This window comes from Poromitra crassiceps (assembly GCF_964638095.1).
Source record: "Poromitra crassiceps genome assembly, chromosome: 1".
Taxonomy (NCBI): Eukaryota; Metazoa; Chordata; class Actinopteri; order Beryciformes; family Melamphaidae; genus Poromitra; species Poromitra crassiceps.
The window spans coordinates 68,206,157-68,225,044 of NC_139623.1; the positions used below are offsets into that span (position 1 = coordinate 68,206,157).

Below are 18,888 nucleotides of genomic sequence, written 5' to 3' on the forward strand. Positions count from 1 at the left end.
GATAATTTTGTGCTTCCATATGACTGTGGCCTCTGAAACCATCTTCAGATGCCAGTGTTTTTCTAGAGACAAAGAAAACCAGACTTGGTGAAAACAGCGTTATAAATCACACTCTTTTTGTTTTCGTAATAACAAGAAACTGACTTCTATCTCCTGGGACGATGCCAGACTCCTGACTTCGTTATCATCAAAGGAACATCAACAACAGAAAGGATTAAGCCCAGTTTCAGGGGAGTGTTAAATCAGGCATTCTGTCAAGGACTGAGTGATTTGCTTAACTCAATACACGTCTGACCTTATACAGGAATGCCAGATGGCTTTGTCTCCAGAAGTCATTATGAAAACCTAGTATGATAGACAAGTATGAATGAACTGTGTCTACTTGTAAAACAAAGGTTTTTGTTATAGGAAATTTTGAGCAAAAGCATGCTTTTCTAGTCTAAAACGGGCTTCTATATCCAAAGATACAATTTTGCTCAAGTTTTATATTTTAGTGGGTGGAGCTATGGTGCCACCTAGTGGAGAATGAAACACACCGCCGCATGGTAACTTTTCAGGTAGAAACGTGGTGAAGGATGTTTTATTTTATTTTATTCAAATTAAATGTAGGCTAGGCCTATTTGCCATGTATGTGAGAGCCATAATTAGCCACTTTGAATGAGTTTGAATAACAATAATGTGTCTTCATATTTGTCAGATTGTGCAGGAAGATTGTTAAAAGTGATAACTCATTTGATGAATAGTGTTTTTAATGCCCTATAAACAGGAATGCAAGCCATATGTAACATGAAGTGATTGACTCTATTTTGGATGGGGAAAATTGGAGAATTGGGGCTATTTTTGTTCAAAATTGGTTAAAAGTGATCTGTGCAGGGTTTTTGGGACAGCCCAGCTAATTTGCATATTACTTTGGGGTACATAATGACACCCTGACACACTGAGAAGTGCTCTTCAACTGAATGGAACAGGAACACGGGGGTTGATTCACAAGCCCCCTTGAACACACTATCAGGCCTTATCTCTCGTTCATCCAGCGGCCGCGGACCTGAGAGATAAGCCCCGACTTGCTTGCACTGTTTTCGATTTAATTTTATAGCTTAAAGAAAGTGATCTTTGTATAAGCCAGAGACATCTCGCGATTATAAAGTATCATATCTTTTCCCTATTTTTCGGTTTATTTACTTAAGAAGTTAAAACAAGTATAGGCCCTTTTCTTCTCTTGACCCAAGAGAAAAGAGAGTGAACGTTTTCAATAGGCGTCTAACAGAAGGCCTTTTGACCGTCCATCCTGTCGGGCCCACTGTCTGAGCCGCATCCTCCACCAGCAGTTCCAGAAGAGACGGCTGTCTCTCAACCGAGTAAGAGAGAAGCAGACTTGCTACTGAGCGACGGCGTATAGCGGACACGGTGACCACGTGACCTGCCATAGCCTGGATCCGTCTCAGAATGTAAGCTGATTCCTGATTATTTACAAAAGTGTGGTGAAATGAGTGTGGTGCAGTCCATGACCTTAGATTTGATAAGATTTAAACTAGTCTCTTTCCATTAGTCTAGTTTCTCTTTTCCCCTTCTCTTATCAGAGTTAACTACCGGGCGTGTCTTATCAACGTTGTTGAACGTGCATATAGCCTATGACTTTGTATAATCAATCTATACTCAATGTGATGAAATAGTGAACCTTTGATGTGGTATTTGTTGATAAATCAGTGTGTTTTGAGCCTCAAGGAGGTGGCTAAAGTGTAATGTTTCAGCTGATGATTTTGAAATAAATACTGTTGTTTTGAAGGTAATGATTCATCTCTCATTGTACATTATTTTAGTAAAATCAGATGCTTGGAATCGTTTCGCCAAAAGAAGAATTTACTTCCTTCAGAGAAGCACTGAGGTGCTCTTATTGTGTCCTACGGCAAATGTATGCATAGCTACATGAATCGGGGTGGTGTCCCTATATTTGATATGCAGATTAAGCCTTATTAATGTGCGTATCAAATTAAAACAAATTAAAATAATTCTACACTTCTATAGTCTGGAAAGGTAAAGTTCATTCTTTTCCTGCTTATATTGACTCTGGGGCGGGTGAAAGTTTTATGGATTTTTCTGTGGTAGAACTGCTTAACCTCACCCTTGTTGATGTAGAGACTCCCACAGAGGTGAATGCTGTTAATGGATAACTGTTATTTACTGTAACCAAGAAGACTGTGCCTGTGGCCCTCCACCTGTCTGGTAATCATCAGGAGATGATCAGTTTCCTGGTAGGAGAGCTTTCTGGCACCCGTTTGCTTCTGGGTCTTCCCTGGTTATTGAAACATAACCCTCACATTGACTGGGGAGCAGGTGTTATAAGGAGTTGGAGCTCTTTTTGTCATGCCAATTGTCTAAAATCTGCTTTGGTCTCTGATGCTATTTGTTTGCCCTCTCCTTCTCCTCCACCGGACCTGACGTTAGTACCTGCTGTGTATCATAACCTGGGGGAGGTTTTCAGCAAGCATCGAGCTCTCACTCTTCCACCTCATCGACCGTATGACTGTGCCGTAAGACTAAAGCCCGGCGCATTGGTATCTGGATAACTCGGCGTAAGTTTAAAGCCATGCAATACCAGATAGACAGATGCAACGCCCGTAGAGACGGCCCGGCAATTTTTCGCAGGAGAAACAGAGATGTGCCTGAAGTCCTGCATGTAGAACGTCCGCTAAACCCCGCAGCAGACGAGCTCCGCCGTAACTCACTTCCCGCAGTACTCGACATGAGCGATGACGATGTACAGTTTGAGGTCCCTATACCTCCCCCTAGGGGATTGAACCCTTTTTCCATTTAGAAAACTCCAAACAGTTGCTTTCTAGACCATATGCCTAGTTAGGGACTGCACCAGGCTCTTTTCCCCACAGGAAGATCCTGGACTAAGGTTGGGTCCAAGACCATAGACTGGGGCCTGGATGATCTCAACCAACCACCATTGCAACCCCAGGGCCTCAACCAGATGGTCTGCTACCAAAGGGACGCTCGACTCATCACCGGCTGGCGAGGAGTCTCTGCTGTACCAAGGTGATGACCAACCCTCACCGGATGGTGGGGGGCGTCTGCTGAATCCCTGGGATAACCGCTCCTCACCGGCTGGTGAGGAGTCACTGCTGAGTCATTGGAATAACCGACTCCCACCGGCTGGTGGTGAGTCTTTGTTGAACCAAGAGGAGGCCTACGGGAGGCCGACCTTGGAGACAGGAGAAGCGTACAAGGAGCGCTTTTCTTTCTCCAAGGGGGGGGATATGTAAGAAATCTGGGTACTCTTGGTTAAAATTATCATTTGTGATAATTTTGTGCTTCCATATGACTGTGGCCTCTGAAACCATCTTCAGATGCCAGTGTTTTTCTAGAGACAAAGAAAACCAGACTTGGTGAAAACAGCGTTATAAATCACACTCTTTTTGTTTTCGTAATAACAAGAAACTGACTTCTATCTCCTGGGACGATGCCAGACTCCTGACTTCGTTATCATCAAAGGAACATCAACAACAGAAAGGATTAAGCCCAGTTTCAGGGGAGTGTTAAATCAGGCATTCTGTCAAGGACTGAGTGATTTGCTTAACTCAATACACGTCTGACCTTATACAGGAATGCCAGATGGCTTTGTCTCCAGAAGTCATTATGAAAACCTAGTATGATAGACAAGTATGAATGAACTGTGTCTACTTGTAAAACAAAGGTTTTTGTTATAGGAAATTTTGAGCAAAAGCATGCTTTTCTAGTCTAAAACGGGCTTCTATATCCAAAGATACAATTTTGCTCAAGTTTTATATTTTAGTGGGTGGAGCTATGGTGCCACCTAGTGGAGAATGAAACACACCGCCGCATGGTAACTTTTCAGGTAGAAACGTGGTGAAGGATGTTTTATTTTATTTTATTCAAATTAAATGTAGGCTAGGCCTATTTGCCATGTATGTGAGAGCCATAATTAGCCACTTTGAATGAGTTTGAATAACAATAATGTGTCTTCATATTTGTCAGATTGTGCAGGAAGATTGTTAAAAGTGATAACTCATTTGATGAATAGTGTTTTTAATGCCCTATAAACAGGAATGCAAGCCATATGTAACATGAAGTGATTGACTCTATTTTGGATGGGGAAAATTGGAGAATTGGGGCTATTTTTGTTCAAAATTGGTTAAAAGTGATCTGTGCAGGGTTTTTGGGACAGCCCAGCTAATTTGCATATTACTTTGGGGTACATAATGACACCCTGACACACTGAGAAGTGCTCTTCAACTGAATGGAACAGGAACACGGGGGTTGATTCACAAGCCCCCTTGAACACACTATCAGGCCTTATCTCTCGTTCATCCAGCGGCCGCGGACCTGAGAGATAAGCCCCGACTTGCTTGCACTGTTTTCGATTTAATTTTATAGCTTAAAGAAAGTGATCTTTGTATAAGCCAGAGACATCTCGCGATTATAAAGTATCATATCTTTTCCCTATTTTTCGGTTTATTTACTTAAGAAGTTAAAACAAGTATAGGCCCTTTTCTTCTCTTGACCCAAGAGAAAAGAGAGTGAACGTTTTCAATAGGCGTCTAACAGAAGGCCTTTTGACCGTCCATCCTGTCGGGCCCACTGTCTGAGCCGCATCCTCCACCAGCAGTTCCAGAAGAGACGGCTGTCTCTCAACCGAGTAAGAGAGAAGCAGACTTGCTACTGAGCGACGGCGTATAGCGGACACGGTGACCACGTGACCTGCCATAGCCTGGATCCGTCTCAGAATGTAAGCTGATTCCTGATTATTTACAAAAGTGTGGTGAAATGAGTGTGGTGCAGTCCATGACCTTAGATTTGATAAGATTTAAACTAGTCTCTTTCCATTAGTCTAGTTTCTCTTTTCCCCTTCTCTTATCAGAGTTAACTACCGGGCGTGTCTTATCAACGTTGTTGAACGTGCATATAGCCTATGACTTTGTATAATCAATCTATACTCAATGTGATGAAATAGTGAACCTTTGATGTGGTATTTGTTGATAAATCAGTGTGTTTTGAGCCTCAAGGAGGTGGCTAAAGTGTAATGTTTCAGCTGATGATTTTGAAATAAATACTGTTGTTTTGAAGGTAATGATTCATCTCTCATTGTACATTATTTTAGTAAAATCAGATGCTTGGAATCGTTTCGCCAAAAGAAGAATTTACTTCCTTCAGAGAAGCACTGAGGTGCTCTTATTGTGTCCTACGGCAAATGTATGCATAGCTACATGAATCGGGGTGGTGTCCCTATATTTGATATGCAGATTAAGCCTTATTAATGTGCGTATCAAATTAAAACAAATTAAAATAATTCTACACTTCTATAGTCTGGAAAGGTAAAGTTCATTCTTTTCCTGCTTATATTGACTCTGGGGCGGGTGAAAGTTTTATGGATTTTTCTGTGGTAGAACTGCTTAACCTCACCCTTGTTGATGTAGAGACTCCCACAGAGGTGAATGCTGTTAATGGATAACTGTTATTTACTGTAACCAAGAAGACTGTGCCTGTGGCCCTCCACCTGTCTGGTAATCATCAGGAGATGATCAGTTTCCTGGTAGGAGAGCTTTCTGGCACCCGTTTGCTTCTGGGTCTTCCCTGGTTATTGAAACATAACCCTCACATTGACTGGGGAGCAGGTGTTATAAGGAGTTGGAGCTCTTTTTGTCATGCCAATTGTCTAAAATCTGCTTTGGTCTCTGATGCTATTTGTTTGCCCTCTCCTTCTCCTCCACCGGACCTGACGTTAGTACCTGCTGTGTATCATAACCTGGGGGAGGTTTTCAGCAAGCATCGAGCTCTCACTCTTCCACCTCATCGACCGTATGACTGTGCCGTAAGACTAAAGCCCGGCGCAACCTTGCCTGGTAGGCGGTTGTATAACCTCTCCCGTCCTGAACGTGTGGCTATGGAGGAATACATCCAGACATCACTAGCGGCTGGGTTGATCCGTCCTTCTTCACCAGTGGGAGCAGGATTTTTCTTTGTAGCTAAGAAGGATGGTGGCCTACGGCCCTGCATTGACTTCCGGGGGTTGAATGACATCACCATCAAGAACCGGTATCCTCTTCCCCTCATCAGCTCGGCTGGGGAACCGCTACATGGGGCTACAATCTTCACGAAGCTGGACCTACGCAACGACTACCATCTGGTAGTCGTTGAATGAAGGAGATGAGTGGAAGACGGCATTCAACACTCCCAGCGGCCATTTTGAGTATCTGGTAATGCTTTTCGGGCTCACCAATGCCCTGGCTGTGTTCCAAGCTATGGTTAACTCATTGAGTGCCAATGACGATAATCGTCGTCAATTCGATTAGTAACGTAGAGTGCCAAAGACGACGATTGTCGTCAATTGCGTTTTTTTGACGGTGGGACGTGGATCAATGCCCGATACATCTCCTGTACAAATATTGTAGCTATTGGAGGTCTATAACCTATTTTACAGAACCCTTAGGTGGCGACAGTGCTCTCCAGATTACAGAAAGGCAGAGAAAAACAGAGAAGAAGTCGTTGGGGAAACGGAAATCGCATTGCATCCGTATGCATCGATATGCATGAAGCATAACGTTAGCTGTGCCTGCAGCAGCCAATCTGCTCCCACAATTGAGCTCCTCCGCGTCCGCTGCGACAGCCCATCCGCATGATCAGCCGTGGAGTTGTTATTATTCTCAACTGGAAGCATGGGAGCGGGTGACAAACACACGCGGAACGCTGTAAAAAAGCTGGATGTAGCGCACCCTTCACTGTGCACAGCAAACGCAGTAGAAAGCCACCAGAGACACTCCCACGGACTGGAGGAGGGGTTTGCAGTTGTGGGGGGGGGGGGGGGGGGGGCACACAGAGCAGCACACAACACTGACCCAGACAGACCCAGACAGCAGGAGAGGATTGGCAAACGCAAGCCAGAATATCCGATGCCCACCAGCAGCAAATCAAGACCAGCAAGAAGCTGCAACCAGCAGCGCACGCAGGGGCCAGCGCTGCTGGTTGCAGGTAAAAAATATTATTCTGCCAAACAAAATTCCCTGGCCTTCACTGTTTTATTGAAGGAAATTATTTTTGAGGTGTGACTACATCAGAAAATTAGCTTCAGAGTCAGTGATGTGCTTGAAATGTTTAATTTCACAAAAGGCTCATTATCTCAGCTTCTAGAAAAAAACGGCTGTTTTTGGTTAAATCAAGCTATCTTCTCCGGCTGATAACTAAAGAACGGAAAATGATATCAATAAACCTGTTTTTGCTGATGATAGAAGAGAGTCTCATCGTTCTTTTTGCGTGTTCGGTGTTTACATAGTAATATCACACAATATTCTGTGGGCCTCGAGAAATCACTGAAAAAAGCTCTGAAACTCTGGCACTGGGAGCGTCCGTTCTCCAAAAGTGGCTGGCACTCAATGAGTTAATGATGTTTTGAGAGACATGTTAAACAAATTTGTTTTTGTTTATTTAGATGACATTCTGATTTTCTCTAAGAGCCTTCATGACCATGTCCAGCATGTCCGCCAGGTGTTACAGAGACTCTTGGAAAACCAACTGTTCGTGAAGGCAGAGAAGTGTGAGTTTCACGTGCCATCCACCACGTACCTGGGGTTCATCATCGCCGAGGGGGAGCTGCGCATGGATCCTGCTAAAGTGTGTGCTGTGGCGGATTGGCCTGAACCTACTACACGCAAACAGCTGCAAAGGTTTCTGGGCTTCGCCAATTTCTATCCGCGCTTCGTAGGTAACTACAGTCATTTTTCTGCTCCTCTGACTGCTCTAACTTCCACTGCTTCCCCGTTCCAGTGGTCTCCTGAAGCAGCTGCTGCCTTCAGGGACCTTAAGGCACGCTTTACCTCTGCTCCTGTCCTGATCCAACCTGATGCCTCTCGTCCGTTTGTGGTGGAGGTGGACGCTTCTGACGTAGGTATTGGAGCAGTCCTGTCACAGCGGTCAGTTACTGACCAGAAGCTCCATCCCTGTGCTTTTTTTTCTCACAAATTAGAACCACATGAGAGGAACTATGATGTGGGAAACCGAGAGCTGCTGGCAGTGGTTATGGCTCTGGAGGAATGGCGGCACTGGCTGGAGGGCGCTGAACAACCGTTTGTGGTGTGGACGGACCACAAGAACTTGGCATACCTCAAGACCGCCAGACGTCTGAATTCTCGTCAAGCCAGGTGGGCACTTTTCTTTAACCGGTTCCAGTTCACCTTGACGTATCGACCTGGGTCCAACAACACCAAGGCCGACGCCCTGTCCCGCCAGTATGCTGCAGAAGAGGATAAAGCGCCAATTGAGACCATCTTGCCCTCCTCCTGCATTATAGCTACACTGACTTGGGCAGTTGAGTCCGCCGTCCTGGAGGCTCAACGCATACAACCTGACCCTGGTACGGGTCCTCCGGATCGTCTGTTTGTTCCCGATTCTGTGCGTTCCACGGTTCTCCAGTGGTCCCATGCTTCCCGTGTCAGCAGCCACCCGGGTCAGAATCGCACCGTGGAGATCCTTAAACGCCATTTTTGGTGGCCCACATTGGAGCTGGATGCTCGCAGCTTCGTAGCAGCCTGCCCGGTATGCGCACAGAACAAATCGTCTAACAGACCGAGCTCTGGACTTCTACGCCCCCTGCCTGTACCCCGGCGTCCCTGGTCCCACATCGCACTGGATTTTTTTACCGGTCTCCCACCATCTGAAGGTAATACAGTCATTCTCACCATCATTGACCGTTTTTCAAAGACTGCTCACTGTGTTGCTCTTCCTAAGCTTCCTTCTGCCAAGGAGACCGGGGACCTCCTGGTGCGGCATGTCTTCCGGTTACATGGGATCCCAGCGGACATAGTCTCAGACCGTGGACCTCAGTTCACATCCAAGGTATTGCAGGCTTTTTGTACCGCTCTGGGGGCTACTGTCAGTTTGTCTTCTGGATTTCATCCCCAGACCAATGGCCAGGTGGAACGATGGAACCAGGAATTGGAGACGACCTTGCGGTGTTTGGCCTCGTCACAACACTCTACCTGGGCGTCACAACTAGTATGGGCAGAATATGCTCATAACTCTGCAGTCAGCACAGCCACGGGTATGTCGCCCTTCCAATGTTCTTTAGGCTATCAGCCTCCATTGTTCCCCGCACAGGAGGGAGACATTGCTGTCCCGTCAGTGCAGGCGCACATTCGCCGCTGTCGCAGGACCTGGAAGACTGCCCGTGCTGCCCTGTTGAGGACGTCAAATCGCTACCGAGAGCAGGCTGACCGACGCCGCACCCCGGCCCCGGCATACCGCACCGGACAGAAGGCAAATTTGCCCCTGCGAACTGAGTCACGTAAGCTCTCTCCCAAATTCATTGGACCGTTTGTCATCGAGAAGATTATTAACCCTGCCGTGGTACGTCTGAAGCTTCCCCGGACCCTCCGTGTGCATCCATCTTTTCATGTATCACATATCAAACCTGTTGCCACTAGCACTCTGTCCACACCCATCCCACCCCCCCCTCCTCCTAGGATGCTGGATGGTGGGCCTGTGTATACTGTTCGCCGCCTCCTTGATGTTCGTCGTCGGCGTCGTGGACTACAGTACTTGGTGGACTGGGAGGGTTATGGTCCAGAGGAACGATGCTGGGTCCCTCGACGCCACATCTGTGACGCTGGCCTCATTCGGGCTTTCCGTCTACAGTACCCTGGTCGACCTGTTGGGGCGCCTGGAGGCGCCCATAGAGGGAGGGGTACTGTCATGAGTGCTGTCTAAATCTGTTCCTTTTTTGCCCTGTGTGTGTGTGTGTGTGTGTGGTGTGATTAGGCTGGGTTCCTGAGAGGCCAGGTGTGTTGCATGAGCAATCAGGCAGAACCGCCCACAATCAGGCACCTATATATACTGTGCTGGGACTCCTGTTCGTTGCTCGGTTAGTGTCTGTTAGTGTGCGGCCATCTCGCCACTAACTTAGAGGTCAGTTCGTTTTTTTGTTGTTTTGGAAGCTCTTCTGTTTTTCGACTTTTTGCTTATCGCTCTATCTCTCTCTCCACCAGTCTGCCTGGACGTGCCTGTCAACCATCTGTCTGCTGCCCGCCTGTGCCTCATGGGAACCTGTTGCTCTACTTACTCACGCCTCGTCAGGACACCACTGTTGCGTCGTTACGCACACCACTGACTTTACCTTTTGGCCTTCGTGCCTACTTTTTGGCTTTTGAAAACCTTATTAACACGTTCACTGCCGTCGACAAGTTATCTCGTCAAAAAAAATCCAACGGTTGACTGGCGTCGACGAGTTATCTCGTCAAAAAAAAAAAAAAAAAAATTTGACGGTGGGACGTGGATCAAATCCTTTTACATCTCCTATAAAAAATATGGGAGCCACCGAACGTGTACAACCCATTCCACCGACCCACTAAGTGGCGACAGTGCTCTCCAGACTAGAGAAAGCCGAGCCAAAACTGCAGGGAAAAGTGTGAGGAAACCATTCTCATACTGTAGAATGGTTTGGCGAAAACGCTTTCGCGCTGGCGCACAACGGTGGCGCACAATGGTGGGGGGTTCCAAAAATAGACTGGGTGCAACACACTTTGAAACACGCAGCATAAAGCCCAGAATCGCACAAAGCTTCATCAAAGCTCTCAACCGAAACCCCAAGAAACGAGCGAGCCCGATCCAGACTCGCCCGACGAGGGGCCGCCAGCAGCCAGGCAGCACAGACAGGCAGCAGAAACTCGCTTGTGACAAACGCTGCAAAGCCACCAGAGACACACCCACGGAGGGAGGAGTTTGAAGGAGAGGGGGGTGGGGGTGCTGTTATGGAGGAAATTACTGTTCAGAACTATTGTTTAGATGTCTGATGTCTTACTGATGCCAAAAATAAATGGTTAAAGTGACTGTTCTATCGAATTTCACAAAAAGGCATTTATCTCAGCTTTCCTTTTCAGACGCTGAAACCATGCTGTATTCAACTGCTAATGCCTACATAACTACTAACTCTACAAACTAACTCTTTTAGACAGAGAAAGCACACATTCTATTAGTTATTTTGAGATATTTTGTGTTCACAAAGTCCTAGCAGAAAATAATCCTCGGCTCTTGAAAGATGAGCCAGAATCCTCAAAAAAACCCTTGGCAGAAGCTACCTACAGTAAAAAAAAACTGTTGGCAGTGAATGTGTTAAAAGACAATCTCAGTTTTGGCATCTAACTTGTGTCCGTGTCTGGTTGGGTTCTTCTGTTTGTCGTGACAGCCTTACCACCTCTCTGCATGCTCTGTCCTTTCCCCTGCCTTACTGCCTCTCTGTATGCTCTGTCCTTTCCCCTGCCTTACCACCTCTCTGCATGCTCTGTCCTTTCCTCTGCCTTACTGCCTCTCTGCATGCTCTGTCCTTTCCTCTGCCTTACTGCATCTCTGCATGATCTGTCCTTTCCCCTGCCTTACTGCATCTCTGCATGCTCTGTCCTTTCCCCTGCCTTACTGCCTCTCTGCATGCTCTGTCCTTTCCCCTGCCTTACTGCCTCTCTGCATGCTCTGTCCTTTCCCCTGCCTTACTGCCTCTCTGCATGCTCTGTCCTTTCCTCTGCCTTACTGCCTCTCTGCATGCTCTGTCCTTTCCTCTGCCTTACTGCCTCTCTGCATGCTCTGTCCTTTCCCCTGCCTTACCACCTCTCTGCATGCTCTGTCCTTTCCCCTGCCTAACCGCCTCTCTGCATGCTCTGTCCTTTCCCCTGCCTTACTGCCTCTCTGCATGCTCTGTCCTTTCCTCTGCCTTACTGCCTCTCTGCATGCTCTGTCCTTTCCTCTGCCTTACTGCCTCTCTGCATGCTCTGTCCTTTCCCCTGCCTTACCACCTCTCTGCATGCTCTGTCCTTTCCCCTGCCTTACTGCCTCTCTGCATGCTCTGTCCTTTCCCCTGCATTACTGCCTCTCTGCATGCTCTGTCCTTTCCCCTGCCTTACTGCCTCTCTGCATGCTCTGTCCTTTCCCCTGCCTTACTGCCTCTCTGCATGCTCATGCTCTGTCCTTTCCCCTGCATTACTGCCTCTCTGCATGTTCTGTCCTTTCCTCTGCCTTACTGCCTCTCTGCATGCTCTGTCCTTTCCCCTGCATTACTGCCTCTCTGCATGCTGTCCTTTCCCCTGCCTTACCACCTCTCTGCATGCTCTGTCCTTTCCCCTGCCTAACCGCCTCTCTGCATGCTGTCCTTTCCCCTGTCTTACTGCCTCTCTGCATGCTCTGTCCTTTCCCCTGCCTAACCGCCTCTCTGCATGCTGTCCTTTCCCCTGCCTTACCACCTCTCTGCATGCTCTGTCCTTTCCCCTGCCTAACCGCCTCTCTGCATGCTGTCCTTTCCCCTGCCTAACCGCCTCTCTGCATGCTGTCCTTTACCATGCCTAACCGCCTCTCTGCATGCTGTCTTTTCCCCTGCCTAACCGCCTCTCTGCATGCTGTCCTTTCCCCTGCCTTACTGCCTCTCTGCATGCTCTGTCCTTTCCCCTGCCTTACCACCTCTCTGCATGCTGTCCTTTCCCCTGCCTTACCGCCTCTCTGCGTGCTCTGTCCTTTCCCCTGCCTTACCACCTCTCTGCATGCTGTCCTTTCACACACACTGGATACACACAAACACACACACACACACACACACACACATACATACACACACACACACACACACACACACACACACACACAGAGTACATACAGTATAACTACACACAGACCTTGGCAGGGGTGTGTATCCAGATGGCGGCGTTGAAGAGGACATGGTCACAGAGCTGTTTGAGGAGCGGCGCTCCGTGTGGTAAGCCATCCAGATACTTGGCGAAGGACAGGAACTGCTCCAGGACGGCCCGGGTGATGTGGACCCGCGACGACTGGACACAGGACAGCAATTATTACCCATGATCTCATCAGATCAGACGGTCATGCAAGGTCCTAATGGGTGGATCACTGGGTGTCTTGTAAAGGAGTGATTCTATTGGGTGGATGACTGGGTGTCTATTGGCTGGATGACTGGGTGTCTATTGGGTGGATGACTGGGTGTCTATTGGGTGGATGACTGGGTGTCTATTGGGTGGATGACTGGGTGTCTATTGGGTGGATGACTGGGTGTCTATTGGGTGGATGACTGGGTGTCTATTGGATGGATGACTGGGTGTCTATTGGGTGGATGACTGGGTGTCTATTGGGTGGATGACTGGGTGTCTATTGGATGGATGACTGGGTGTCTATTGGGTGGATGACTGGGTGTCTATTGGGTGGATGACTGGGTGTCTATTGGATGGATGACTGGGTGTCTATTGGGTGGATGACTGGGTGTCTATTGGGTGGATGACTGGGTGTCTATTGGGTGGATGACTGGGTGTCTATTGGCTGGATGACTGAGTGTCTATTGGATGGATGACTGGGTGTCTTGTAAAGGAGTGATTCTCAACCTTTTTCATATCAAGGACCCATAATTTTGTCCACATTAGGGCCATGGACCCCCATTTGATGAGATTGTGTTTCTCGATCCCAAATCGAACAAAAAAGATTTGTTGGATTATATGATATGTTGTCTAGAATTCCATGACTATCTGTAATGTAGGTAGAGAGATCAGTGGAACTATGATCAAAATTCTCTAATTGTCTTAACTATAAAATAAATAAAATGATGATGATGTTTAACAATTCATCAGTTTTCCGGAGACCCCCTGGTAGCGTTAATTTTGTAGTTTTTTCCCCCCATCGTTATGGCTCCGTGCACCAATGTAATCTGTCACATGTGGGATCCATCAAAACATGTATTGCCCATCTTTTAACATGGGCGAGAGTCTGTTCTGGCATTTTTACCAGATCTGCAAGGAGCCGTACCGCATCTTGTGTACATTGGGTTTTAGTCTTAGTCCTGTCTCAAATGTCCTTGTTAGTTTTTATCAGATTTAGTCAACCTCATCCTGTTTTTATTGAGTTAAGTTAAGTTTTCATCTACGAAATAAACACTGCCCCCTGGATCCCTCTCAAGGCCATTGGTGGTCTCTGGGCCCCACGTTGAGGACCAGGTAAAGTGTGTTCAGTACCTTGAAACAGAGGCACATACTGACCTTTTCCAGCAGGTACCCAATCACCAGGAATCCCTTCCCCCCCAGCATCTGCTCCTGCATGGCCACTGAGCTCTTCAACAGCTCCACCAAGAATGCCAACAGGGTGGCACTGCAGCAAAGACACAAACGCATGCATGAACAAACACAAGTACAACACAAACTGATTTCATTAAAAAACTGCTTTGACATCTGGCTTCTAAGTGTTTCTCCTTGGTTATTTCTGGTCTGCAGCATAAAGGTCAATCACGTTTAAACACCGACTCTCGACTTTTGTCCGTCATTAAAGTTTTCAGAACAGGTTCGAGTTTCTGTGTTCTATCATAAGGGAAGTTGTTTGAGCACTCAGAGCCACTGTACTGTTGTTATTCATCATCCAAAATAGCATCATCCTGTATGTGAAAATAACAGGTGGATGAATGCAAAAGCTTAAATTTCATTGAAATAAGTACTGCTTACTCTCTATTAAAAGGCTACAGTATGTGTCAGTCATGTATGACACCATTCAACATATAAAGGAAAAATGGATTTGAACTTGCAGATACCAGATGTGACATGGCAATTAGTCCATGGGCCAAGGCTGAAATTTTGACATATCGGTACCACCTGAGGTGACCGCACGATTTTGTTATTTTTGTCTTCCTACATGTCTCTAGTTTATATTTTGGTATGATAACCCTTCCGATTTGGTAGCTTAAGGATAGTTATCACTCTGTAAACAAACCTAACCCCAAAAAATGACAAAACCCTGATTTCATCATATCTCCTGAACCACACATGATAACGCAGAAAATGTGATGTCTACCCCTATGTTTTCATGGTCAGGGATTACAATGACACCCTATACAACATCATAAACTGTTCACATGAATAGTTAATGGTGAATTCAGTGGTGTTTTGGTGAATTCAGTGGTGTTTTGAGAAGGATACAATGCAATTAGTCCATGGGCCAATGGTGAAATCGGTACCACCTAAGGGGACCGCACAATTTTTGTATTTTTGTCTTCCTACATGTCTCTAGTTTATATTTTGGTATGATAACCCTGCCAATCTGGTATCTTATTGATAGTTATCACTCTGTAAAAAACCTTCTCCATATAAATGACAAAACCCTGATTTCTGTGTATTAGTCCAGATGATATGTGAAAATCATGTTCACCTTTTCATAAAAGCATGAAACTTGGTACGCTTATAGTTTGGGGCCCCGTAAATCTTCTGAAATTAAGCCATCACAAAAATGCCTCATCGTGGCCATTTTAATTCCGCCATAAGTGAATTATGTAGTTTGCATCATATCTCCTGAACCACACATGATAACACAGAAAAGGTGATCTCTATCCCTATGTTTTCATGGTCAAGGATTACAATGATACCATATAGAACATCATAAACTGTTAAAGTAACTAATCAATGGTGAATTTAATGACGTGAGAAGGAAATCACAGTTTCTGATAACTGATGGTAGCCTATAACCTCAATTCCATGACCACTCTCTGGCTAACATTTTTTGATGAGTAATTTGGGTTAGGGTTACTTCTATGGGCCTTTTGTTAAAATAGCCCCCAGGCCCCTCCCAAACATCCTGCGACTTTCTGCCAGACGGCCAAATCCAAGATGGCCACTGGTACAATCTTGAAAATTTTACTTTTAAACCAGAGCACCTAGAATAATGTATGAAGACACTTTTCGGTGTAGGTCAACCACAAAGAATCTGATTCTGACATCAGTTTAACATTCTGACATAATTTTGACCCAGAATTCCAAGATGGCTGCCATCCAGTAGCGTGAAAACTTAACTTTTGAATGGCAACATATACGGATGTGGTGTTTGGGGTTTACCATTTTTAGAGTAAGGACGGAGATTAACAATGGTGAATTATAGCTATTTTAATTGCAAATTCATGCCTACCAAACATGGTTTAGTAATGACAATTATTGTGTTTTGAGGGTAATTTCATAATTATATTAGTCTCGCTGGCCAGCCTCCACTCCCTACCGGGAGAGCGCCACGGAAACAGGCAACTGGGATAAGCCCTCCTCTGCTCTACAGCTGCTCCCCATTGGAGCGACTGTTTCAGTGGCTGCCGGATGTCCGCTCCCGGCTTATTACAAACTCTGTCATTGGCTCCGACCACGTCAATCAGAGCAGCTTCCGCTCCCTCCTCCCTGTGTGTCGCTGTAAATAGTGCCCTGCCGCCTCAGTGAAAACAACAACGCTAACTAGCTAGCAAGCCAACGGCAGAAACCTACACGCTAGCTCGTTGCTACACGCTGAAAAGGGCAAGTTGGATTGTTGGAAGCTATTTTCAAAGGGCACTGCCGCTAAGCGCCGCCCATCGCAATCCCACTATGGAGACCTGCGTGGGAGGGGAGGCTGGCCAGCAAGACTATGGGATAGGTGAAGGTGAATAGCCTATGTCCATTGTCCAACAAGTTTTCTCAATTTTCTCAATAATTTCCCTCTTTGTGATGTGATAAAAGTTTCTCAGTGAGTTATAGTTGATTGCCTCACTGAATTATCTGCTAATATCCAATTTTAGCAGCAGAATTTGATGTCCTGGCGTGGCACGTCCGTGTGTAATGACATATCCAAAAGGAATTTTACTCTGCGCTGCGCTGCACAGCATAGAGATTATGGTGCGCTCAAGCGCAGCGGAGTATTTATCGCGTAAGAGGTGCTTTTTTTTAGCGCGTAAGAGGTGCTGCCCCGTATTCTGCGCAGAAACGCCTGATTGTGGCACGCCTATGTCCAGTAAAATTATAACAGGCGCGCGGCGTACCGCTTTTGCGAAGATAGGGCCCCCGGGACTTGCAAGAATCTGGTCAAATTCTACTCTCCTGCAGCATGGGCTGATTTAGTCTGCAATGAGTTCATCAGAGGCAGGCAGACTGTAGGGTGCGGAGGGTTGGGGAGGCCAGGTCAAACGGGAAGGAGTTGAACTCATGCATGCAGGCATGGCTCAAAATGGATGCGAAAAGGTGCAAACACACCAGACGCTGAAGTGACGAAGCATCTGGAAGCGCAGCCAGTTTCATTTTGGCGCACTTGTTAGCACATTAGACCGTTCAGTCAGACCAGCCGTGATGCGGCCGGCTCGCCCCATGCAGAGATTGTTTCGGCGTCTGATCTATTTTTGTGTGAGACCCGCGAGTGATTGTGTGAAGCCAGATAGGAAGTCAGTACAAGTTGTCACCGGCGCGGAGCAAAGCAGTGCGTCTGGTGTGAATGGCCAGGGTCCTGCTCGAGCTGAATTTCCACACAGCGGCACTTTGCGTCTGCAGCATCACAATCATCTTCCACCCTCCTCCCTGCATGCATGCTCCAACCAGCTCTGACTGACTGGTGGCGACCATTTATGGATTTCGTTTCCACTCCCTCCGTGTCGAATCTGTCTATCTCAAATGCCTGTGCCACTGTGAAACAACAGCATCAACAATGCTAGCTCGTTGCTACATGCTGAAAACGGTTGGATCTGGATTGTGCAATAAAGCAGGCCTGCTTGATACTTTTGGTGGATAGTTGTAAAGGTGAACGGAGCCTTTTTCCCCTATACCAGGGTGGAGGTATTAGCAGCCAGACTCTGCCGTTGTAGGGAGGGAGTCTGGCAAGCGAGACTACCCGGGGAGGAACTCAAGGTAGGAGCTGCTGAGATGGAGTGGAGCGCTACAAGGCAGTGATTGACCTGGTTGTGGTCAACTTGTAGACCTCCACGAGTTGCTGGAACATTGTGTTTTTGATGAATGTGTGGCCTTATTCAACGCCAACATCACATACAGGAAGACGCAGAAGAGCAAGCGCATCAAGAAGCTCTATCTCCAATCTGTAGGGCTGCAAGAACCCTACATCACTCTCGTTGACATGGGCATGATCTAGAGGATGGCAACTCGATCAGCAATTGGATCGGCAGACACAAGATGGCACCCCATACAAGTGGTCGGACTATGTCCACAAGGTGTCATCCATCATCCTTGCCCGCCATGGTGATGTTGACATATCATCTGTGTGATCGACTGGTATGACACAACATACTTGGCTAAAGATTATGAGCGGAATCTGATGATTCAGAATATATAGCTACAGCTAATAAAAAGAGCTTATTTTAGTTATCTGCATTCATTAAATATTTTAATGCAAGAAATCCTGGGGGTAGTTGGTACAGCAGTACCAAGGTAAAATGGGTGTTGACATTAACATCTTTTCAGTGAACATAATTCTGAAATGACTCCCAAAACATCCACCATTGTTAATCTCCTTCCTTGTGGTAAACCCCAAACGCACAGTATACCTTCCCATCCAAAAGTTACATTTCCACAATACTGGATGGCAGCCATCTTGGAATTCTGGGTCAAAACTATGCCATAATGTCAAACTGATGTCAGAATCGGATTCATCGTGGTTGACTTACACCGAAAAGTGTCTTCATACATTATTCTATGTGCTCTGGGTCAAAAGTCAATTTTTTAACATGGCGCCAGTGGCCATCTTGGATTTGGCCATCTGGCAAGGAAAATCCCAGGATCTTTAGGAGGGACCTGGGCGCTATTTTAACAAAAGGTCTATAATAAGTCAAGTCACTCATCAAAACATCTTAGCCAGAGAACGGTCATGGCTTTGAAGTTATAGCATCGGTTATCAGATACTGTCATTTCCTTCTCACAACGTCATCAAATTCACCATTGATTAGTCACTTTAACAGTTTATGATGTTCTATATGGTATCATTGTAATCCTTGACCATGAAAACGTTGGGATAGACATCTCCTTTTCAGTGTTAGCATGTGTGGTTCAGGAGATATGATTCAAACTACATAATTTGCTTATGGCAGAATTAAAATGGCCGCCACAAGGCATTTTTGCGATG

At 46.4% G+C, this 18,888-nt stretch overlaps 1 protein-coding gene across 1 annotated transcript in view; it reads right to left on the reverse strand.

The window, feature by feature from the left end:
* LOC310782492 (neurobeachin-like) overlaps positions 1 to 18,888 on the reverse strand; it is a gene marked incomplete at its 5' end in the record, with an annotated part of 447,634 nt that overhangs the window by 185,520 nt on the left and 243,226 nt on the right. Inside the window, 2 exons of the mRNA XM_083643165.1 lie at positions 12,669 to 12,821; positions 14,031 to 14,139. Of these exons, the coding sequence (XP_083499291.1) occupies positions 12,669 to 12,821; positions 14,031 to 14,139 (262 nt within the window). The remainder of the gene's footprint in view (positions 1 to 12,668; positions 12,822 to 14,030; positions 14,140 to 18,888) is intronic.